This window comes from Epinephelus moara, chromosome 21 (genome assembly GCF_006386435.1).
Source record: "Epinephelus moara isolate mb chromosome 21, YSFRI_EMoa_1.0, whole genome shotgun sequence".
NCBI lineage: Eukaryota > Metazoa > Chordata > Actinopteri > Perciformes > Serranidae > Epinephelus > Epinephelus moara.
Genome location: NC_065526.1, coordinates 19,702,296 through 19,727,153, shown reverse-complemented (window position 1 = coordinate 19,727,153; position 24,858 = coordinate 19,702,296). Strand labels below are relative to the sequence as shown.

Here is a 24,858-nt window from a genome sequence, read left to right as displayed (position 1 = left end):
ACTCTATCATGGCTTAAACCACTTCCTCCTACTATACTTCAGTGGCATGAGAGGGTGAAGAAGGTATATGTAATGGAGAAGATAACGGCACACCTTCATCTTAAGATGGACATTTTCAGAACTAGATGGGCTCCCATAAGTGCATACTTAAATTTGCCAATGTGAAACACTGTTAAACTGTGCTGTTTTAGGAGAACTGTCCAAGTGTATTTGTGATTTGTGCAGAGGAATATCAGAAACAATCCAACAAGACTGAGTTGTTTGCCGAACTGTTACTGGTTCAACTGTTTAGTTTATACATTTCTTGTATAACTTCAGTTTTTTGTATGTATGTAACAATGAAGAATCAGATGGAAGCGAAATATGTATGTAAGTACATATGAATGGCAATAAATTCTTGGTTCAAAAAAAAAAAAAGAAAATCATTGTATTTCATATCTCAATCTGCTGGTGGACCATCACGATAACAGTATGCATGCATAATATGATTCCACTACAGAAGAGACTTAGGAAGTAGGTGGAATTATCGATATCAGTATTTGTTATCGGCCAAATTACTTGTTATATATCAGCATATCAAAATCACGTTTTTTTCTGAACCAAATTAAAGTAGTTTTGGCACCTACACCCAACCAGTTAAAGGTTGAGTGTGTAGGATTTAGGGGGATATATTGGCAGAGATAGAATATGATATATGAGGTGTGTTTTCTTCAGTGTATAATCACCTGAAAATAATAATTGTTATGTTTTCGTTACCTTTCATTACCTTAGAATGAGCCTTTTATATCTACATAGAAAACTAGTCCTCTTTTATGGCCCCAATCACCACGAGGCACACCGCACTGGTTTAGCTAAATCTACCTTCTTACTTTCACAATAATTAGAAGCTAGTTCCTAATATGTTGAGGCAGAGGGTACTCGCTGTAGCTCTGGTTGAGGGTGAGAGGATGTCAGCAAATAGTTTGTTGGGCACAATGACACAGAGATCTGTGTGGGTACATGAGACCCTAAAAAAGGGTGGGTCATCAGGAGTACCACCAGTTGCTTTATTCTGTGTTTTTACCTGTTTTTATCACCTGGTCTGTTTGTTTAGGAGAGGAAGAGACCTCTGCAGCTAATAGGGTCCTGGTGAAAACCTCCTGAGCAATAAACACAGAAGGACTTATAGCCAGAAGAAGTTTGTGAACGTCACCACTAGATGCCACTAAATCCCCCTAAATATTACACACTGTTCCTTTAATTTAACCAAAGACACGATCTGTCTCTAAACTTTAGTAAGAACTTTTGGTGCCTGAACCCAATTGTGCCACATCACTGTGGCCTCACTGTTCAGTGGTTTCATTTCATTTGGCTGTTCACTCGCCTTTTTCACTAAATTAGCTCTGGTTGTTGAACCGGTTCTGTTCAGGGTTCTTGGAACCTTGGTGCTTTCCAGTGAAGCAGCCTGCGTTTCCACCAGTTTTGAGTTGAACCATTGTATTCAAGGATTTGTCATCAACGAAGGGCGTTGCATAATGCACAACAGAAATAAACAGCAGAAGCAAAACCACTGATTACACTGATGACGTGTGAACTTTTGTTCTGTTATTACAGACACTTGTTTTTACCCAAGAAACAAGTATGGACCATTACACACTCTTCTTCTCACTTGACTTTTCCATCCTCTCTTTCCAACCTGTAGAGTATAACACGCCCAGTGATGACATCACGGTTCACACTTAAGGTTGAGAAAAACCTGCTTTTTTTGGTTCTAACTGAAAAACAACTTTTCAAGTTCTGAACCAAATTATTTTTGGTCGAAACACTCTGAACGGTTCAAAAAAGGTACTAGATCGGAACCCATTTCATGTTGGTGGAAAAGGGGTATCAGTTAGTCAGTGGTCGCTTTGACTGACAGAAACTACCCAGCATGCACCCCTCAATTCACAGTCTCAACCTTTCACTATCCTGATGGGGCACTTCACATCTGTGATGAGGGAAACTAGCGGTGCTCATCTTTTCAGTGTAGGGAGGTTAAAGTCAGACACATATTGAGGCTACTAAATGCCTGTAATAATAATAATAATGACAGTATTAGCTTGTATAGTGTATTTTTGTACGTTTTCACATCAGTAATTTGTATTATATTGATATATTTGATGAGCAAGCATTTCTAATTTGTATTAAGGTAATTCTTAATGTATTTGTGCCCGTCTCTGCCAACAATAACATGGCAGTGCAACTCATGGTGGCTTAGATGAAGCAGATACAACAATAACAGTTCTCACACAAGTAATGAGTCCCCTGGTGATGCTCCCTAAATAAAAGAACAAGGCACACACACACACACACACACAGATATTGCCGGTTCACTGCAACATTTCCCCCTGCACTCCCCCGAGCTCCCATCACCTCCTCACAACAGCTCCAATGACGGAAAACTGGGAATTTACCCACCAAAATAAAAGAACAATTACATCTTAGATTCCCCCTGAATAATGCATAAGTCATTGTTTGTGGGACGCTGCGTGAACATGTGTGTTTGAAAGAAACTGGGCAATCCCTCAGAAACAACACGACTGTGCTAGTTTTGTGGCCTCATAGTTGAGGGCTGGGAATTTAAGAAGACTCATAAACAGCGCTCGGTTTCAACTGGGTCGAGCTGTGGTGGGGCAGTGTGTGGCTCCACAGTGCCACACTGTGGTGAAAACAGAGAACAGCACTGACTGGGGTTTTTCTGTTTTATTTCAAATATACAAGCAGCCTTTACACCAACATCAAAAGTTACACTTTGGCAGCGACGGCAGCTCACACACACACACACACGACAGCCAGCAACATTCTTTACAACAGAAGCTCACAGTTACAGCGTGCAAATATGAAAATATACCTGGAGTTAACTGTAGAGCATGTATAGTGGTTTAAGTGACTTCAAGCAATAAACATTGTCAGAAGATGCACTTTGGGTATCTGTCTCCGCGGTCTACTCCTAAAGGCGTTGTGGGGAATCGTATGTAGACTTACATAACGTGTGTATATGTTTTAACAGCAACTATTTGGTAACAAGAACCCAGGGAGTCAACCCCCAGCTGCCTCAGGTTATATTTACCATCTGCACTAGCTGGCATGAGGGACCACTAGTCTCGCCACATATGGGTATGTGATGTGTGTCCTGTCTGAGGAGCCCACACTGCTCTCTGGGCTGTTTATATGACTCTTATTTATTACAGTACACTGTGATGTATTCTTGGCTCTGAACTCTGTAAATAATACTCCAGGGAGACACTTAGAATAATAAATAATTTCACCTTTCCACACACCCAACGCTCAATTTAGAAATGTAGAAAAAAACCCACCACATCTTAGTCCAAGTGTTCATGCACACAAACATTTTTCTTTTCAAAAGGGAATGATCACTGCGATTGTCAGCTGCTCTCTGACATTCTCGGTCCTTAAGCGACTCGGCGCAGACAAGCCTGCGTCACAAACTAAGGCACTCAGTTTGAAGACCACATTAGAGCCATTTTAAAGCAGTTTTGCCTAAAAAAGAATCTACATAAACAAGAGTCTTGGACTGTTTTTCTTTCCAAAGTACCACACAATAAATTAAGTGACATTAATTTAAAGGAGCAGTGTGTAAGAATTAGGGGGATTTAGTGGCATCTAGTGGTGAGGATTTGGGATTGCAACCAGCTGAAACTTCCACCGGTTAGAATTCCTTAAGTGTTCATTGTTCAGTAGGTTTTTACTGTGACCCGAATTATATGCAGAGGTCTCTTTGTCTCTAAAACAAATGGACGAGGTGATTTAAACGGTTTAAACACTGAATAAAGCAGTCTCGTGTTACAAGCTAGTGGTTTTCAGACTTTGTTTTTTCAGACGTTTGTCCATTCTGGGCTACTGTAGAAACATGGGGGCTTAATGTGGCCATCTCCATAGAGGACGCCCTCTCTATGTAAATATAAACAGCTCATTCTAGGGAAACTTAAACAAAATAAAACTTATTTTAAGGTGATTATACAATAAGAAAACATAGTTAGAATATTATATCCCATTTTCCGTCAATATATCCCCCTAAATCCACACTGGGCCTTTAAATGAGTGGTTAATACCGGCCTTACGCAACTTTTTAAGTGATTTCATTGTCCAATGTCAAAATAAAATTGTGAGTTTTATCTCAGTTGGTGCGCACTCCCATGATCTAAATCATATGGTGTAAGGTGGTCATAAAATTCCCTACAAGCTGTCTTAAGTAAGACTTTATCTCGTCTTGATGTTCCGACAAAATCAAACATGTTTAATATTATCTTAAATTTTTTGTCTTGGCTCATGCAAACAGTGAAGTTCAATGGCATGAACACTGTCAACAACCAATAGCTGCGCTCTCTCCAGCTCCAAACAGGAAGCAGCAAACCGGTTAGACAGTAAACAAGGAGGGGACTCCAGAGAGGTGCAAGACCGTAACTAAGACCTGGTTCTCTTGGACTTTTGAAAGAGGGAGAAACTTCTGGGGTTGTGGAGCGAACAGGAGTGTGTTTAATTTGGTGTGTATCTGATCACCATCCAGCGCTTATATTAGTGAGAAATCTTAATTTTTGAAATGGTTCGCCTCTCATTCTCATGGTCTCTCTCCCAGTAAAACATCCATACCACCTCTGAGCTAACCAATGGCGAGTAGAGAGTTGAGGTGTCAAAATCCAAAATGTGAAGCTTGTACGCAAAAACAGTTAATCTTTATGGATTATATTGATGCCGAGTAAGGAATTGTTAATATGTCATATTTCTTAAAAGGAATTTGGTGTAATATTTTCACCAGGAGTAGGATCTCTAAAGGAATCTAGCTGTAGTCTGCAAAGAGCGATCCCTACTCTTTGCAGCCTGTGACTGAAAAATTCACATTGTCTTTACATGCGCGAGGGTGTCAGGCTCTTAGAAGTATTTTCAAAGTCTCTCAGTGTATGGTAGGCATAAGCTGAACACAGCATGTGGATGAGCATAAACATCAGATATGAGTGTCTTCCACACTTGCCACAGGCTTTACGAGACATGTAGCCCAAACAGGAATCTGGCAAATACTCATGCCGCCCTTCTTACATGGGTCTACATAAACCACCTTCCCCAGTTCAGTGGTTTCATCAAGGATCCGTCATCATCCAGCCATTCCTGATTTTTTTGGTCCTCTCAGCTCGTCTCGGAGCGTGAGCACATACTCGTCTCTTCTTCCCCGTCTCCTTCTGTCCGTCACACATTGATCTTCTTCAGCTGTTCATATGTGAGGAAGAACTGGGCACAGAGTAAAGGAACATTATCGGCCAGAAACGTGGACATATTTGTTGAGCGTGGGAGACTCACAGAGGAATTTTGGCTTTTTCATCACTTCAGCTCAAAGCCTCCCTTGTTACCATTGCCTTGTTACCTCAGACTACTCGGCTGAAACAAGTCAATAATCTCATTACGTTTTTCAGGCCTGGTTGGAGCACGATGACGAGCAGACAGCACTTCTCTTTCCCTGTGCAACTCTTTAGCCTTTACAGGATGACTTTAATAGAGTTCACCCTCCACTCCTTCCTTCCTTCTTCCTCTTACCTCCCATTGAGGCCCCCTGTACATGCTCTCTAACCAGGGGCAGTGGGGTACTGAGGCAGTAGTTGTACAAAGTTACATAACAGAATTAGCTAGCATTAAGCTAAGCTTTCCTCCACTGGGCTTGTAATGCCAGACGTCACTGAATGCGTAACAGAATTTACAACTTTCCCCTACTGATTTCTCCAAGCTCAAAAGATATTGCATCACAGAGGACAGACTGTATGTAAACAGAGCGCTGCACTAATGAGGTGGTTAAAGGATACGATGATGTTCCAGGGTCCCAGGCGGAGCCAGTTGGGAAAGAAACCCTTGTAGAGGGCCATGAAGCCCTCGGAGCGCCACGTCTGAAGAGAAAACAAACATGTTAAAAACCCGTTTTATCTCATTATGCTCTGATTATCCTCTGATGATTGTTTTAAAGTCCTCTCTGGGCATTTTTAACTGGGACTGGGAAATCAGTGACATTAAGATCTTATCTGGATATTTAACATTATTATATCTAATATTCATTCAAGAGGCAAAATTTAAACGTACACTCAAAGCTGCTTCTTCATAGTAACACCAGGTGCGATCAGGTCTAAAAATCTAATAATGTGGCGCTGTCAGCTGCTTTAAATGTTAAAATATTTGCATAGTCATCCATAGATAGAAGTCACGAAGATGCCTGTTTGTACAGCAACATGATGCAAGAGCTGGTATTTTTGCAATTTGGCACATCCACAGTTTCAGAGTGGTACATTCCTGGCGTAAATACAAATCGCACCTTCTGATGTGAGCTGTGGTGATCCGTCTCACGGCTAACAGGAGAGCAACAAAAAGCCCATAGCAGAGTGTACATCCCTTTCATTCATTCATTTTCTTTAACAACTTATCCTGTTAAGGGTCGAGGGGGGCTGGAGCCTATCCCAGCTGTCACTGGGCGAGAGGCGGTGTACACCCTGGACAGGTCCCCAGACTATCACAGGGCTGACACATAGAGACGGACAACCATTCATGTTCACATTCACACCTACGGACAATTTAGAGTCACCAATTAACCTGCATGTCTTTGGATTGTGGGAGGAAGCTGGAGCACCCGGAGGAAACCCACACTGACACAGGGAGAACATGCAAACTCCATACAAAAGGGCCACAGCTGGCCGGTGGATTCAAACCCAGAACCCTCTTGCTGTGAGGCAACAGTGCTGACCACTGTACCAATGTGCTGCCCATGTTATTTATGAAAGATTATAAAGTAGGCTGTAACCCTATCAGTGTCACCCCTGTCTCACGGAGTCTCACTGACAGCAACACGTGCATGTGTTGACAAGCTGAAGGATCTGGAACCACCGAATACAATGTCAGAAACCAAAGAACATGTCAACTGACAGGGTAGAGTAATATTACGAGATTTTACACAAATACGACTCAGCACACTGACAACAGAAGGAGTACCAAAAAAGAAAAACAGAAAGACTTTGTTTGCTAAGTAAATGGGGTTGCTAGCGTTTTCAGCCCATATGCATGGTTTGCTAAGCGTTTGAATGTGACTTTTGGCATCTAGAAAAACTAAAACACTCTGTCAGACAAGGCTGACACTGGTAAGGTTACAGCTTATGTCAGTCTTTCAAAAATAACAATAGCACGGATGTAACCTTTGCTGTGGGATTGTCGTCCTCTTCCTGTCAGCTGTGAGACACATAACCACAGCTCACATCAGGACAGTATGAACAGTTTGCAACCTGCATGAGCTCGCTCAGTTACAAAGTATGATTCATGCATTGCTAACGGAGTAAGAGGTTTAATTCTTTTGTTAACATCATCTTCTGTCTCTCACCTCTGCCATGATGTCAGTACAAAAGAATACCAAGCTAACAAAGCTAACATTAGCTTCTTTTACCACATTTATAGACAATTACACAGTAAGTTTACAACAGGCCTTGGGGACTAAAGGTAGTATTAAAAAAGATAAAACCCAGCTTGCCACTTTTTATTGCTTGCAGGAGATCTAACCAGCTCACCAAAGTTATATAGTGCAAGAAGAACAGGCATTCAGGGTGCAAAGTGGGGATGAAAAAGACACCATTCTCCCTATTATAAGTCAGTGTACCATCACTATAATGTTGAGGATGTTATTTTAAGGTAAAAAGTTGCATAAAATTACTTTAAAAAGGGGCGCTCCAGCTGTGTAATATTGTGTGTCCATCAAGCTGTGGGAGTCACAAGAGACTAATAAAAGACAAAGAAGAGGTAAACTTGAAGCAGAGGGTAAGATATCCTGACGTTTAGTCCCGAGAGTCGGTGCTTCATAACACTGGATCCTAAATTTCCCAGAATGCCACCAATAGTATCTTTTTGTTTGTCACACCCTGCCCAGCACACACATTTGTCGGGGAGTTATTTTCTCGGACTCTAAAGGCCCCCACAGAGCCACAAAAGACTTTTTACAACACAACAGCCTATAACGAGTAAAAGAATCTTCATTGGTGAAAAATCTGTGGGGTGCTTTTAACTGAGTCATCTACAAACACAGTCTGAACAGAAACAAACGTAAGATGACTGACCTGCAGTATACAGTCCAGTGTTCCTTGGTACAGGGCTCCCCCTTTCTGGTTCATCATGCGTGTCCGGACTACGTCCACTGGGTTTGACGCCAAAGCCCCCGCCAGACCACACGCAAAGCTGGACCTGAGGGACAAGAAGACATGGTTTCAAATGTTAATCTGTAGATCTTTATATCATGTTCCTTTGGCATTAAATCTTTGGTACTAATTAGTCATCGCTGTGATGTTGCTGCAAGGCCGTGAACTGAACCTGATACACACTGAGTGTTTAGAAGTGGAGATCTTGTTATACAATTATTTCACTATCAATACATGTGCATACAATGCATGTGTTGCACTAAATCAGTCTGAGAGATGAATGAAATGGCCGCAGTAGCACATGTGCAGTGCAGCGCTGCGCTGCATGTGTGGGAGACAGAGCTGCTTGATTGTGTCAGGTGAGCATTTGTTGGCTACTTTGTGTGTGAAGTGGATCATCGCTGTTCTTCTTGGTAGCTGTAGTCTGTTGTGTGACATTGAGACAGTGCCTGGATGCAGGTGACAGATGTGTTTAAAAAATGCAGCGACAACACAGACGTTTTATATACAAGACGTGAGATAATGCAGACAAAGTGTCCCTCGCTCCGTCCCACTTTCGACCTCTCTGTTGATGCTCTTTGCATAAATAACATTAATAGCCTGAATAAATCAAAATATTTAAAATCATTTTCCAGCACTAGATTCATCTGAAAGGCCAACAGATGGAAAACGACTTTTTAAACTCCGTCCCCAAAGATTTTTAATTGTGTCAAACTTACTTGATTCTTTTATACTCTATGTTTCGTGTCCTGTGCTGCAAACCTTTTAACCTCTGTAGCTCCAGTGCTGTGTGCATAAAGTTAACGTACAACCCTGCTATCTATTTTACATCATATTTCATTTACATGTTGTGCAGCTGTATATTTTCAAACAGGGAAAAAATCCCTGTCTTTGTATTTTATTTTCATCACAGTCTGTTTTTATATAAGTGCTTGTGACATCTCAAATGTGGCTTTGACTTGAAAATGAATACATGTAGCAGGATATATATCAAGTATTGCCAGTCAGCCTGAAAATACCAACATATGAATTTTAGTCCATATCACCCAGCCCTACTGTATACTACTAACCCCTTTCCGTGTCAAGAAGCTAAATAAAAAAAAGGACAAAGTGGAGGTAATTTTAAGTCATGTTTCTGTACCACAGTTTTCCAGAGATCTGCTAAAAATAGCAAATAGGGTACTCTGACTGTGTACAAAACATTGCTGATCTCATTATTGAAGTCTGTTAACAAATGACATGGTATCTGATTGGTCCTTAGACTTGCATACTCACTGATACCTGATCCAGCATTTTGGGCAGTATCAGGAGGCATTTCAGATACTGCCATCAGTATCAGAACAACTCCATTTAGAAAAGCTGAAATCACCAGTCTATGGGTTAAATGAGTGTTGTGTTGTATCAATTGAGTATTGAGGGAAATGCAGAAACAAGCAAACAGAGTGTGGTTGCTCCACTGCAAGTACACAGACTTAAGACATCTCAGCTTAGCAGGTAATCTAACGACAATGGTCAACACATACAGATGTTAAACAGGGCCTCTCCTCTCTTTGTTCCACCTTAAAGGAATACTTCATCCCCCCAAAATGACCGTTTGTATATCAATGACTCCCCCTGTGCTATGTTGACTTTGTGAAGAAACTTTGTTTTTCTTGCATGTCTTCACAGCGATCGAAGAATCTAAAATTGCAGAAAATTGTTATGAATTGAAGTCATGGGGAGCTGCATTTAACAACAGCAAAACTAGATTTGTGCAGTATAATTCAAGCCTCATTTATCCAGTCACATGCTCAGTACCTTCCCACACAGACCTTCAGTTCCCCATTTCTGATGGGGAATTGAAAGTGAAACTTATCTGTGCTATCTTCAAAGCCAGACTCCTTTGACAAAAATGCAGATTGTATCTCGTACACAGGAGCTGCTGGTCTACCACTGCCTCCATCAGTTTGTTTTTGTTATTTTGTGACGTTGCTGGATCTGAACTAACCCTTTAAAGCAACAGAGTCACACGATAATACAAACAAACCAAGTGAACGAGGCAGCAGCAGACAGGCAGCGCCTGTGTTCAGTAGAAGGTAAGGTTTGGCATTAAAGAGAACATAGATAAGTTTCACTTTCAGTTCAGTTCTCTGAGCACAAGACTGGATAAATGAGGCCTGGATTAAACTGCTAAAGTTGTGTGAAAGTCTGTACACAGATGTTTTGATGTAGTTTTACATGGCCACTTACTTCAATGCATCAAGATAATTCTCCCTTTTTGGATTCTTCGTTCACCAGAGACATGTTGGAAAATGTTTCTTTACAAATTCAACAACACAAGGAGAGTGTAGTCATTCAGGAAGTGAAGTGCTCCTTTAAGTTACTGACATGTGTCTTGCCCTGACAAGCAGTTTCCTCCCAGTGATAACAGGAGGATGATCTCCAGGTGACTCTGCATACTTACACAAAGTGTGTGTACACAGTGTCCCCCATGTGACCCGACAAGATAAGATGCTTTTTGGTGATGTCATACACCGGTAACTCAACCCCAACCACAATGGCCGCCCGTTGGGCTGTTAGGGAGACGCCCTGCAGCAAAGAGAAAGAGAATGTCATAAGATTGAACATTAAAGCTCAGTGTCTGTGCGACCTGTGACCCGTTGAAACTGAAGTGATTTAGGAAGCATATCTCAGGCGTTCTGTACCTTCCACAGTCCTCTTGTTCCCTCCTCCTGGTAGATGTTGATGAAGTTGCCCATCATACTGCCCTGGATCACATTTCCCTGAGCCTGCATGCGGATCTGGAAGAACACACAGAGGTAATATCTACAAACTTGAACTTGAGACAATGAAAGCATACACAACTCATGTGGAATGCTGTAAGTTCACCACGCCAAGTACGGGGGTGTATTATTAAACTGGCTACCATCGGAATGCAAAGGCAAAAAAACGTTAGAGGGGATTTTGGCAAGCGTGATGTCCTGAAGTATTTTCTCCATCCTCATTTCCAGGAAACCTCCGGTCCCTAGTTGACTTGTTTTCATTTCTAATGGCTGCTGTTTGCAGACCAGCTTTAGTCTGTGCGTTTGTCTGGCTCCATGACAAGTTGGTGGGTGCAGCTAGAACACACTGTGATAAAAACGCAGTGTTCTGAGCCTGCAGCCACTTCCACGAGTCTGTTAACTGCTAACAAACACACACTGTGGACAGGACGCCATGACGCTTAACAGGGCATGACGAGAAGGAGCTGGGCAAAACACTGAGTACAGATAAGCATGTGTGCACATGCATCATATTCATGCACCCCTATCATTTACAGAACACTATGTTAAGCCGTTAAGGCTTCAGTCTATAAATAATCTCCACAAGTTGGGTCTTGATAGCACGAAGATGCCCTTCACTCCACTCGGCATGCTACCAAGAGACCACAGCCTGGGGCAGTTACGATCTCATCTAGACTGGGAATACTAATCTCTCCGTTTTTCAAAACAACTTAAGTACAGTCCTGCTCAAGGCTGCGTGAGCACTTACAGCACAAAAACAAAATGAATGAAGACTGCTCTGTTTTCTTGCTGCAGCTCGAAAAAAAATTGGTCAAACCTGCTCTACCGCTTTGGAGACAACTGACAAAAACAAAGAGAATCTTTGCCTGTGCAAACAGCTACCTTCAGCACATCAGTGGGGTTGGCGATGGAGGATGAGATGACTCCAGAGAGAATGCCACACATCACATTAGTCAGCAATGTCTCATCTGAAAGAGAGGAGTAGGAGGCAGACTGTAACTGTGAACAAGCAGCATTTGATACCACGCGTCAGGCGGTCAGCTGCAGTTTGTTTGTACAGTGTTTAACAGAGGCACACAGAGGTACAAGCAGCTCTTATAGTATGACAACATGAGGAGACACATTTAAGTAGGTCACAAACACATCTGCTCCTCCCTTGTCTTTAAAGAGGAATGTGCACATGTCAATGGGGGCAGTAACCGCCAAAATGTGTGCACATAGTGTGTGTATGCGTGCAAAGAGGAACTGGGACTCACCCTCCGGCCTGTCAACCAGCAGTCGCTTAAAGCTCTGGTATGTGCCAATTTTTATGGTCCCATAGGAGGCCTGGCGCAGCATAGCAGGAGCTATTCTGTAAGTCAAGTTTATTTTTATTACACAGTGCCACAATATCTCAGCGGGCTTTAAATACTTCTAATGCTTTAAGGCCCAAGTACATTTCTGACCTGCTGCTACACTACGAACCATCCAGACCTCTCAGGTCATCAGGGACAGGTCTGCTTTGTGTCCCCAGAGTAAAGACTAAACACGGAGAAGTAGCATTTAGTTTTAAGCACCACATATCTGGGACAAACTGCAGCTCTAAGTTCCTTTAACTCGAGGCCGAAGGCTTTTCGGTTTGCTGCTGCCTTTTATTAAATTAAATAATTACTCTATTACACTGCACTGTAACTTGTAGGCATATAGCTTGTGTTTATTTTCTGTTCTCGAGCTCTTTAATGACATTTTCAATTGTATTTAAATGTCCTTTCATATTGTGTTTCTTTTGCACTTTGTCTAGGGACTTTAGATGTTTTACGTAAAACACTTTTAATTGCCTTGTTGCCGAAATATGCTACAGAAATGAACTTGTCTTGCCTTGCAAACAGTGGTGGAATGTCCCTGAGAACATTTACTCAAACACCGTACTTAAAGTTAAACTTTGACATACTCACACTTTACTTGAGTATTCTTCTTCTACACTACACTTCAGAGGGAGACATTGTATTTTTTTTTACTTTACTGCATTTATCTGACCCTTGTAGTTACTAGTTACTTTGAAAATAAAAACACATACATGTTCTGCTCATGTGATATGATGCAGAATTATACTACTAATCTAGCAACCTAAAAAATTATATTAAATTGGTTCTATTGACAAACTATGGCATGCAAACAAATCATTTAATATTCTATGAAAATCTTAATAGGTCATGTTTTAATACGTTACAAAGAGACATTCTGCAAAACAAGTACTTTTACTTTTGATACTTTAAGTGCATTTTGCTCATATTACTTCTGTACTTTGCACTCAGGACTTTTACTTGCAATGTGGTATTTTTAGACTGTGGTGTTCCTAGTTTTACTTTATTAAAACGATCTTCTTTCCCCACTGCTTACACACCCACTACTGTGCTTCTCCATCCTGCAAAAGCCCCTTAAGAATAAAGTGAAGTCCTCTCCAAAGTCTCAACACATACAAATAAAACATTGAGACAGACATGCAAATCCTAGACAGGCCCCTCTCTTTGAGCAGATGTGGTACAAAATGGTCGAGGCAAGAAAGAAATAGGAAGTGAACAAGAAGGAGGAAGTGTAAACATTTTGAGGAAATACTACAAGTGCAGCAGGAACAACAATGTAAATGTGTAGGTCTGGTACATATGCAGGTAATACACGGTTTTAAGGACAAAGCCATGAGAGTACAGCAGATAAATGCAGCACACTGACCCAGAATACAGTGCCCGGAGCCCCTCCTCTCTTCCTATCCTCACTATAGCATGGAGCATGCCTCGGTACCGGATCTCTCGGTACTTGCTGTCGCCTACTTGGCCTTGAACTTGAAGTCGAGTCTTTGCTAGGTCGATTGGGAAAGTCCCTGCAACACAGAAGTACAAGACACAACCGTATAAGAGTGTAAATCTCACCAGAGGTTTAAATAATTACCGGTAATCCACGCTGCAGCTCGGCCTCCTCCTCTCCGCCGCCGCTCCACGCATCACTCACCGCATTCCGCCGTCACGGAAGCGAGCCCGCCGTACACAAAGGGCTTCCAGTTGATGTTGGACATTTTGTCCAGTCGTGTACCGAATCACGGTGAGAACCACCCGGTGGACCTGCGAGCTGAGGGACTGATACTGAAGTCTGAGGCTCAGAGGTGAAGCTGCGTTTCAATCCCCGCCGGCGTTTGAGAAGTCCAGCCCCGCGTGCGCCTCCTCCCTCTGCCGGTCTCCCGAGCTGCTGGCTCCACTGGCCCCGCCCACTCCCTGTTACTAGGCAACGGCCCCGGATTGTAGAGAGGAGCCACGACATCATAAACTCAAGACTGTGGTTTCCTGAGTGCACTTTATATAATAAATAAATAAATAAACTATTTATTTCAATTATATAGAAAGTAAAATTCCACACACATAATTGTATTTATTTTTATTTGCACACACATAAATTGCAGAAAATCCAAATAGTTAAGAAAACTATTTATTTTAATTATATTGTGAATAAAATCCCACACACATAATTTTTTGATTTTTTTTTTCAATTTTTTATTTGCACACGCATAAATTGCATAAAATCCAAATAGTTAAGAAAACTATTTATTTTAATTATATTGTAAGTAAAATTCCACACACATAATTTTTTTAAATTTATTTTTTATTTTTTATTTACACACACATAAATTGCATACAATCCAAATAGTAAAAAAAAACATGTTTATTTAATTATATTGTTAGTAAACTCCCACACACATCATTTTATTTATTTATTTTTTATTTGCACACATAAATTGCACAAAATCCAAATAGTTAAAAAACTATTTATCTTAATTATATTGTGAGTAAAATCCCACATGCAAAATTTTATTTATTTATTTTTATTTGCACACACATAAATTGCATCAAATCCAAATAGTGAAAAAAATGAATTCAGTGTAATCATAAAGGAAGTAGTAAGGATAAACAGCTCTTGACAACATATACTTTGGTGTTCCACATCTGTACACCACGATATCTGAGGGAGTACTGGCTATGTTTGGTCAGGTGGAGCTGATTAACCTGTCTAGTATTATATGAATGAATGTGGGAATTTAATTTAAAGAAACTGCTAAATGATGATGGCAGAGAAGAAGGTAAGAGCATGTATTTATCTATGAACACACATACCTGAGAAATATTTATATCATATACTGAGGGAAGGTTCAGTTTCTTGAACAGTGGAACAGAAAAATTGGAGAAAGTTGCGGATCTTAGAAATGTTTAGTTTTTGGAGCAAATAAAGTTTATGCAGATTTGAGGGTTATCTATTTGCCCATATATTTTACTATAAATCAAATAGTCCAAGATGTTACCAGCCCTGGAGGCTTTTTGCCAAGAAGGATGGGCAGCTTTCCCACCAGAGAAAATAAAAGGCCTTGTCAACAACTATTGCAAAAGACTGAAGCCAGAGGTCATTGATGCTGAAGGGGGAAATACACAGTATCAAGGACTAAGGGTATGTAAACTTTTGACAGGGGTCTATCTCAGTATTTTCTGTTTAATGACTGTGCTTGTCTGCGATGCCTTATAGTTTAATCTGAATCCCATTAAATGTGAAAGAAACATGTTTTGTCTGATCGCTCATGTTTTCTTTAAAAAACCAGGGTATGTAAACTTATGAGCAGAATTGTATATTATCTATATCACTATATTAAAGGTGATGTATCGGTAATCCACTGACCTTACTTAACATCACATTTAAAGGTCCAGTGTGTAAGATTTAGGGGGATTTAGTGACATCTATTGGTGAGGATTGCAAACTGTACCCAGCTGAAACTTCTCCCTATTAAAATTCCTTCAGTGTTCATTGTTCAGGAGGTTTTTACCAGAGGCCGAATTATCCGCAGAGGTCTCTTCCTCTCCAAAACAAACAGACCAGGTGATTAAAACTGATAAAAACAATGAATAAAGCAGTTCCACGTTACAAATCAGTGTTTCTCCTATGGTGTTTGGCACATTGCAGATGGCTTGCTAACCCAGCACCTGCTAATGTGTGCTCACCTTTTTCTCTGGTAACATAAGATCCAGGTGAAAGCAGTTTCACATTAATAAAATCAGTACTCACTAAACTATATTCCATTTCTGCCACTATATCTCCCTGATACTGATGAGGAGAAGTTTCAGCTGCTTGCAATCTGCAGTCCTCCCCGCTGGATGCTACTAAATCCTACACACTGCTCCTTTAAGTTTTTGCCATGTCTAAACCACTGTTTTTACTACCTGTCAAGACTTCAACTTGAAGTTTGGACAAAAACACAAAGTTGAGTGTACAAACACACTCTGTAGTTCATACTGTACACTGTAGGCTGTATCACTGCAAATAAACGTATGACCTTCTCAATGACTCTGTGCCCCTATAGGTTAATGTGACATCTGATACCAGCGAGCCAAATATAAATTTACTTCTGTCCATTCAACAGAAAGGTCAGAGGTCACAGAGCATCTGGAGACCACATGTGAATCAGTGTAGAGGTCCAAAAGGGAACTTTGTATTAAGCTACTCCTATTATTTATTGGCAGTAGTGTAACTATGGTTAAGTTGAAGATAAACACTAAAAAAGATGAGGTATATAAACACAAATAAAACTGAATGACAGCATTACTGACAGATATATCCACACAGGAGACAATAATCAACAATAATCCTTGGTCATATTGCTGTTTTTGGTTTCTTATCTTATTAATTTCATCTTGAAGAGTCTCACTATCACGAGCATGCTGGATCGGGAACCTTTAAAGGCTCACCCATGCCTTTATTTCTAGTAGATTACTGCAGTGGTCTGTTTGTAGGCCTTTCAAAACAAGCTGTTCGACAACTTCAGTTTATTCAGAATGCTGTTGCTCTGGTCCTGGTACTATATTGTGCTTCAGTCATCTCCACAATATGTAATAGAGGCGTGAGGCTATATCTGGAGGCCCCTGACCCCTTTAACACCATTTGTCTTTGGCTGTACATGTTCAACACAATCAGGTCAGTATCTTATCTACGGCTGCATGGGGTCCACGTGGACAACAAGCTGGAATGTCCCAGTAGGGACAGATGTCTGTGTGCATTGTGTTTAACAAGCCTGCATGGTCAGCTGCCATCTTCAGTGCTGAGTAATTCAGGCTGTGCGTGCAGGGTCTTTCTTTAAAGGATACATCTGGACTCTAACTAGAGGCCAGGAAGCTCTTTAACAAGCACAAGTGACTGATGAAAAACTGTTGACAAGCCTCTTCAACATTCCCCTCATACCTCCACAGTCTGTGTGGTAGCATTCCAGACTTTCATTGCGTTGCAAAGATTACAGGCTATTTGAATGTCTAAATGCTTCAAAGGACTAAAGTGTACAGTTGTTCAGTCAAAAAGCTATGTTCTCCTTATATCTTTAGACTGCCAATATGCATTTTCACGCCACCATTTAATCAATATGTTAATGTGTCTTAATGGTAATAGCATGTACCAGTAGTTCACTATGTTATCATACCAATACACTGCGGGACCAAACAGCATCATGTCAATGTGTCATTTTGCCAATATGTTAGTGTGCTCATGCGATTTTATATCAGCGCAAACATGTAGCATGTACTAATATTAATTTCTATGTTTACATGATTTACTAGATTTTTCATCATAATGTTTTTATGCTGTTAATTGCAAGGTTGTTGTCTCTATATATCTGTCTTTCTAAATCTAATCAATCTAAATGACAGAGTGCAAAACAAAGTTCTTCACACAGAAATAACAAAACATCTAAAACATAAACCTGAAAATATTCATTTCGATTTAACTTTATTTGTGATACATAGGTCCATAAAATGATAAATAGGATACAAGGAAAACAACACAGAGATACTGTATTATCGTTGCAGTTCACAAGTCCACACAGTGATTAAACACATCCAGACATTTGTTCCAATGTTTCCACAAACAAGAGGAACAGTTCATTATAATTCAGTTTTTGTGTCAGTTAATTGACATGAATTTGTTCATAAATTTCCTCAACACAGCATGAAGGCGGGGAATATTACGATTCACAAAATGACTTTCTTAACAGAGAAAATATGCCACCCAAACGCTAGAAAAAATGTTGAAACACAGTTCTGCATTCCTTGACCAGGTATGTAGCAGATGTCTTGAAACTTCATACTTCAACAATGCTGTGGTTAATGTGTGGTTAGGTTTAGGCCAAAAAACAAAAACCACTTGGTCATAATAAGGAAAAGATCATGTTAGACTGGAATAGAATAGATCTTTATGGTCCACCAGTGGTGAAACCAGACACAAGAGACAACTTGGTCAAGCCGACAAATAGTCAGTAAAACAAGCACATAAGGTCATTACAAAACACTTAACACATTAAATCAGCTCATAGTCCGTCTATGGTTTAAAACTCATCCATCACTTTGTTGAGTTAAGGATACTGATGGATTATTTCAACTTAAAATTCACACTCCTGGGGGAACAATACCTGCTGGAAAAGGATCTCTCAAAGACATCCACTTTTGGCAGCTAAAAAGCCACTTGAAACACAGCAAATCTTTTTTATGCTTGATGGTCTTGAACAGCGGTCTGCAGCTTGGCAGGCATCTCACTTAGATGTAACACCATTAACCATCCCCTTCACCTCCTGATGACAAATTCAGTTAATATACTTGACACTTTCGACGCGTTGATACGATGCATATGAAACATGCAAATGTCACTTTGAAGAGCTATAAAACAATAACACCTGTACTTTGCAATATTTTGTATACAAACAAGTATCGATACCTAAAAGAAACATTTAGGTCATTTATCAACGCCAGCCAATTACCATCTTGGAAAACTGTGATGGCCGTGCCCACAGCCACACAAAGGTTAAATGATTCACATACTCATCCACATCATTACCACATGTTCAGTTACCTTTAATTTACAGTCAATTAAAGTATATATGACACCAGTTTCTTTATTCTAAAATTTTTGTGCACTTTGACAGCACACTGTTTTCTAGATGAAGCGCGCACATTTAGTTTCCATTCCATTTCCAAAGTTATGAATTTCTTTCTCTTTGTCTTCGAGTTACCTGAAGTCACCCGAAGGGGGCTGAGGGCGGAGCCTGGGTTTATGGAGAAGGCCAAACCATGGACCAAACCAAAAGCTGTGACATCATGGGGGGGATTAAGTGTTTCTTTGTGTTGGTTCTAATTATTGTCTATATAACTTTGTGTTTAATATGGTCTGATCAGCCAGTATATATGTTGCCCCACTGTCTCTGTCTGTTAGATCTGTTTGTTGAGTAAATGTCTGGTTTTGTTAGCCTTATTGTTTTTTAGTATAGTTATGTTTTGTTGACCTCTTTGAAGGGCCAGATAACTCTAATTCTGTTATCTTTAGTCATTTGCTCTGTAAAATTTATTTTCTGGGAAATAAACCCACCTTTTTTTTTTTTATAACTTTAAACCTGTGTTTTTGTGCTTTGACTGCTTGGTCCATGACAAAGACAGTCACCAGTATATACTTCACATTGTTTCATACTTAGAAGAAGAACAATCCCTCCATTTAGTATATCTTAAGGTGACCAAACTTCTATATACCTTCTCAGTCCAACCATCACCGTAAAAGCTACGCTCAGTACTGTTGTTGCTTACAATACTGGACCCTTGGCTGCAAATTAACCATCAATCACAAAACAAATACCAAGGAAACAGGAGGAAAAAATGTATTTGCACCAAACCTCACACACTAACTTACCTACTTAATCCTCTTCACCCCCATGGGACATAAGGCTTAAATGAGCTCTTTCCATTGCATTCGATCTTTGGCAACATGTTGCACCTCTCCCCATGACAGCTTCATCTTCATCATAGCTCTGCACCAGGCAGTTTTTGGCCTCCAGGTTTGTTTTGCCTAGTGGTGTCCATCTTAAGGCAACTCTCGTGATCCTGCCCTATTCCAAAGATTATGACGGCTACGCCACACCTGTGGGTATTCTCATGGCCTGAAGGTTGACAGATCCATCATGCTCAATCACACTTGGGGTCCAGAGCCAGTCCAGTGACTTTCACTTCTCCCCAGGATGTCCAGGTGGTATCTCTTAATCTCACTGAGGACTTTTGCTGTCTTGGTGGTCTCGTACATGGTTCAGACATTCCATGTGCCAAGGAGGATCTTGAATTTTGACCCTAGTAGACCATCTTTCGCACTCCTGATTTCCTTTCAGCTTTCATCAGGAGTGGTCATACTGCCACTGTTTGGTGGCTATGGTCTACAATGTGCCTGATGTCAATAGTAATAATAGTAATGATAATAATGACTTGATTAAGGACACAGAGAAAGGTCCATAGCATTCATAATGTCACAAACAAGCTGAGGAGCCAGTGGCCCCACAGTCTTGATGAGAACCCGACTGAGCTCAGACAAAGGCCTGGGTGATATCATTTTCTGAGACAAGTAGACACACCAACTTTTACAAACATTTGGGTGGCACTGCACCATCGTGGAAGCTGATGTAGCATAGCTCTCAGGGGTCTTATAAATGTGCAAGCCTCTCCACCACGACAAGGTAACAGCACAGGGAGGATACCAAACTTCACGTGGAGCTCAAAAACACCCAAATGCAACTGGGTTTTTTATTGTCAAGTATGGACTGCCCAAACAAAGACAATGCATGATGGTGACTTTAAACTGCACCAGATATAAAGTTTAGGTTCCCCTGAATCTTATGATGTGTAACACTTGACACTGACTGAAATAATAAGCTCAGAATTGCCATAAATATAAAAATCAGTCCTTGTGTTTCTCTGTTTATGTTGGCAGTGATTTCTAACCAGACATCCAGTTCTACTGTAGTTCTTTCACCCTGCCAACAGAGGTCAGAGCAACACCATTGTAATATTCCTCCGAAGCCTCCTGCACAGATTATTGACAGCACTAACTAGCAGCACAGTCTCTTGTGCTGGTGACCCAACCACTTATATATCAAATACAGGCCAATCAATCAAATGCTTAATGAGCGGACACTATCTATACAGCTAATTAGGACACACAGATATGTTTTAATGACTGTGCATGTTAAACAGACAGTAGGACAACACAGGACTGTGTGTAGGATTAGATTTTGTATGGATGACACGCTTGTCTGAGTGCGCTCTGCTTATCAAAACAGATTTTCGCAGGAAGAATATATTGTTTGTATAAATACCTCAGCTTCATCTTATCCGCTCTCTATCACATTTGTCCTTCTGCTCTCAGCTTCTGGGAAGCCTCGGGTCTACTCTCCTGACTGCAACACATTCATCTACAGCATATTTATTATGATCATATGCTAGTTGTATTGTTTGATTAATGGCCTGGCTATGGGTCAGTAACCGCAGTATTGCCATCAGTACATTATTAACGACCAAGAGAGACAGAGAGAGGAGTGTGTGTATAATCGTGCATGTTTGTGTGTGTGGCGTGCGTGCGGACGGATGGTATGCGCAGCATCGACAAACGGAAATAGATGAATGGAAATATTGCAGTTTTATCTGAAACCAATAAGCAAAGGGAAGTGTGGTGCGCCTAAAAATGGCCACATTTAATGTGGTGATTTGTCAAAAGGAGCCTGAGAACAGACCTGGGACAGAGGAGGAGGGGATATATCTGTGTTTGGAGGTGTTCAAAATAAGGACGGAGAATACAGTTGTGTTATTTAGGAGAAGGAAGTGAGAGTACATGACCTTGTTTGTCATAGTTGACCTTTAAGCCCAGTCACTCCAGAGATGTACAGGCCCAGATGCTTTTCAGTATGTTTGTTTCATAATTGTGGAAAAAGCAGTGACGGTTACTAAAGAAGGGTAAACGTGATGAAACTTGTATTACAGCAGCCAGAATCAGCTCTTTATGTGTTCTCAGCATCATAAACATGCAGCACTGATTGTTTTCCCCTGTGGTACAAAGAGCATTGTGATGTTATTGTGTCAGCTACATGTAAACGGGGGAGGGGGGGCTGTTTTGCGCTCGCCATGAGTGACTGTGGGAACATCGTACTAATTTCACTGAGCATCACTTGACTGGTGTTTTACACCCGTAGATCTCCCTGCAGAAAAATGTGTGTGTGTGTGTGTGTGTGTGTGTGTGTGGACATGAATTACTCAGGTTGTGGGGTCATGAAACTGTTTTCACAGTCACACTGTGGGGACTTGCCCTCCTTGTGGGGACATAATCAATCAATCAATCAATCAATCAATCAATCAATCAATCAATTATTTTTGTCACATGGAATTATACAAGGTAAAACTCCAGTGAAATGTGATTCCATCAGCGCCTTTCACTTGTGCACTGTTATTTAGTCCTGTTTTTTTGCATCTTCTTAAATCGTTGACTGCTGCTTTATAATTGTCAGTGTTTTCGGATGGTTCTGGTAATCCATAGTTTCTTATTGTAGAATGATTTAACTGTTCACACATCCCGACCTCAACAAGACTGCCCCATGGTTACCCCTCCCGAACGCAGCCACCTCTGAGCAGCGTATAACAATGATCCACATCAGGAACAGGACAGCAGCTCACTTTCCCACCATCACACCAGTCCTTATTCATAAAGCACATGCCTCCTCTCCTTCTCTCAGAGTCACCTGGTTGAATGGTGCTCCAGAAGTTTTGGCAAATGGCAGGATATTCCAGTTTCTGATATCCCGTTGGAAACTGATGAGACACGGAGGCCGTACAGTTTATTTTCCAATGCCTGTCTCCATAATGTAAATTGTGAAATTTTGGGGTGAAGACTTGGGTAGTGGGTAGTAGGTGCATGGGTCAAACAAACTCCAGACTTTCACCTGTGAGACCGCTATTTGTTTCCCGTGTGAAACCCAAAGTCAATCAAATTATTTTAATAACAACGTAGTGTGGTAGTATGTGTAGCATGCTACGCTAGTGCAGTATGTCACATGAAGTTACATTACACTAGTAACAAACGTACTTACTTTTAGCTAAACCATTATGTTTTTCTCTAAACCTAACCACGTGCATTTGTTGCCTAAACATGCGGAAAAAACTAAAAACAAAGATTTTTACCTGTGTGCTAAGCTTATTTGAAAATAGATACATTCAACAAGACGAAACTGTACATTTCCTGTAATAAACTGAAGTTCATTTTGCATGAAATGAGATGCCATTTTTGAATGTCCGAAATTAAGACTGGAGAGGTACTTAGTACGTCATAGTTTGACGTGTAGGATCATTGACCAAGATGAGTTTGGAGCGAGAATGTGTTGGTCAGGATTAAGGTAAGTCTCCAGGAAGTTAGTGCAAATCATGTAATGTCCTCTGAAGTCATGACAACTTGACATGACATGTTTGTTTTTGTGTGTGTATTACCGTTAGACATGACATCAGGTTAAGATGACTGATGGTCATGAATCAGTACAATGTGTGACAGAGAATGTATGTGGATTAGAATATGTGCTATTACATAACACCCCTGTAGCCATCACACACACACATGCTAAATTAGAAGTGTATGAACTACCCTAAAGGAGGAGTTTGACATTTAAAATATGTTTTTTTCCTTTTCGTGCAGAGTTAAAAGAGAAGATTGATACCACCTTCCTGTCTGTATGCTAAATATGAAAGCTACAGTCAGCTCTGTTCTGTAACAGAATCTGCATACCAGCACCTCTTAAACTCAATAACTAACATCATATATCTTAATTGTTTAAATCCATACAAAAACAAACTGTAAAGACTAAAAGTTCAGTCCCTCTGATTTCTTTTCCTCAGTATTCAGTATTTACTATTGGCTGCAATGTGATCCATTCAAGCAACTGAGCATCGTCAAGTTTAAGTCCATTAAAAGTTTTTGTTTTAACCACTGGCATGTGCAGAGTGTTAGTCTAGGTTTTTGACTACATAATGTAAATGATCACTACAGTGATAAACCTTTTTGTTAGATCCAGAAACAGCTCTGTCATTGCCAAACACACCAGACTCCATTTAAATAAACTAATTTTAGCATGTATAGAGGCAGCATACTTTTGAATCTAACTGGGTAAATTCAGGGCTTATTTCAACCAAGCCAGAGCTGGTGTTTGTTGGAACAGTGGAAAGGCAAACCAAGGTAGCTTTTTTTGAGTTTTATTTTACTTCTGTCAACTTTGAATCAAGTGTGTTATACAATTACAAAATTACAGTTTATTTAAGTGGAGTCTGGTGGGTTTGACAATAGTGATTTCAAGGCTGTTTCTGGAAGAATCCTAAGCTTTAACAAAAAGGTCTGTCTCTGTAGGGATCCTTTCCATAATGTTGTCAGAAACTTAGAATAGCAACACATTCTCACTCCGACCTCAACACATATTAACATTTGGCGTTGACTTTCTACGTCGGGATACAACATACAAGGTACCCTGGGTGCGTTGGTTGTTGATGTTCTGGGACACCATGTCAAGTTCTGCCTGTTACTTGCATTGTCTTCTTTCAAAATACATTTCCATTTTCACAGGAAATTTAACGGTTACATACAGTCTCTTTCAAAATAAATGCACTACGACGGTACAACACCACAAATTGACGTTTTTTTTCTTTAACAACTAACGCACGTAGTTGGGTTTAGGAAATGAAGGAACAGGGTTTGGCTTACGGGATGCGAAAATTGCTCTCCTGGGTGAAATTTGATGGTTGTTGGACCCATTCACTACCCTTCCTGCCTGCCTCACTTAGACTTTTGCCGCTTTCACTTTCGTTCTTGTCATGCTATGTTTCTACCTGACACCTCTGGTCGCCGTTAAACTATAACGGCAACGGGCCGCATGCTGACATGAAAGGAAGACTTTGTTTGTCTAAGCACTGGATTTTGATGACTTTTAGTGTACATAAATTGACAGTGCCCAATTGCCGGCAGGAATTATATTGCTAAGACTGTCTGTAGCTTCTTGCTCAATACCACACCCGTTTCAAAAT

The 24,858-nt window shown here is 40.6% G+C and overlaps 1 protein-coding gene across 1 annotated transcript; it reads right to left on the bottom strand.

Annotated features, from left to right (window-relative positions):
- Positions 1–2,706: 2,706 nt before the first annotated feature.
- LOC126382702 (kidney mitochondrial carrier protein 1) lies at positions 2,707–14,149 on the bottom strand. The gene is made up of 9 exons (XM_050032739.1): positions 13,934–14,149; positions 13,658–13,805; positions 12,205–12,299; positions 11,831–11,916; positions 10,871–10,966; positions 10,630–10,754; positions 8,109–8,232; positions 5,829–5,909; positions 2,707–5,262 (listed from the first exon to the last, which is right to left on the bottom strand). Exons 1-9 carry the CDS (start codon positions 13,995–13,997, stop codon positions 5,221–5,223), a joined length of 861 nt encoding a protein of 286 aa, XP_049888696.1. The 5' UTR covers positions 13,998–14,149; the 3' UTR covers positions 2,707–5,220.
- Between the last annotated feature and the right edge of the window lie 10,709 nt (positions 14,150–24,858).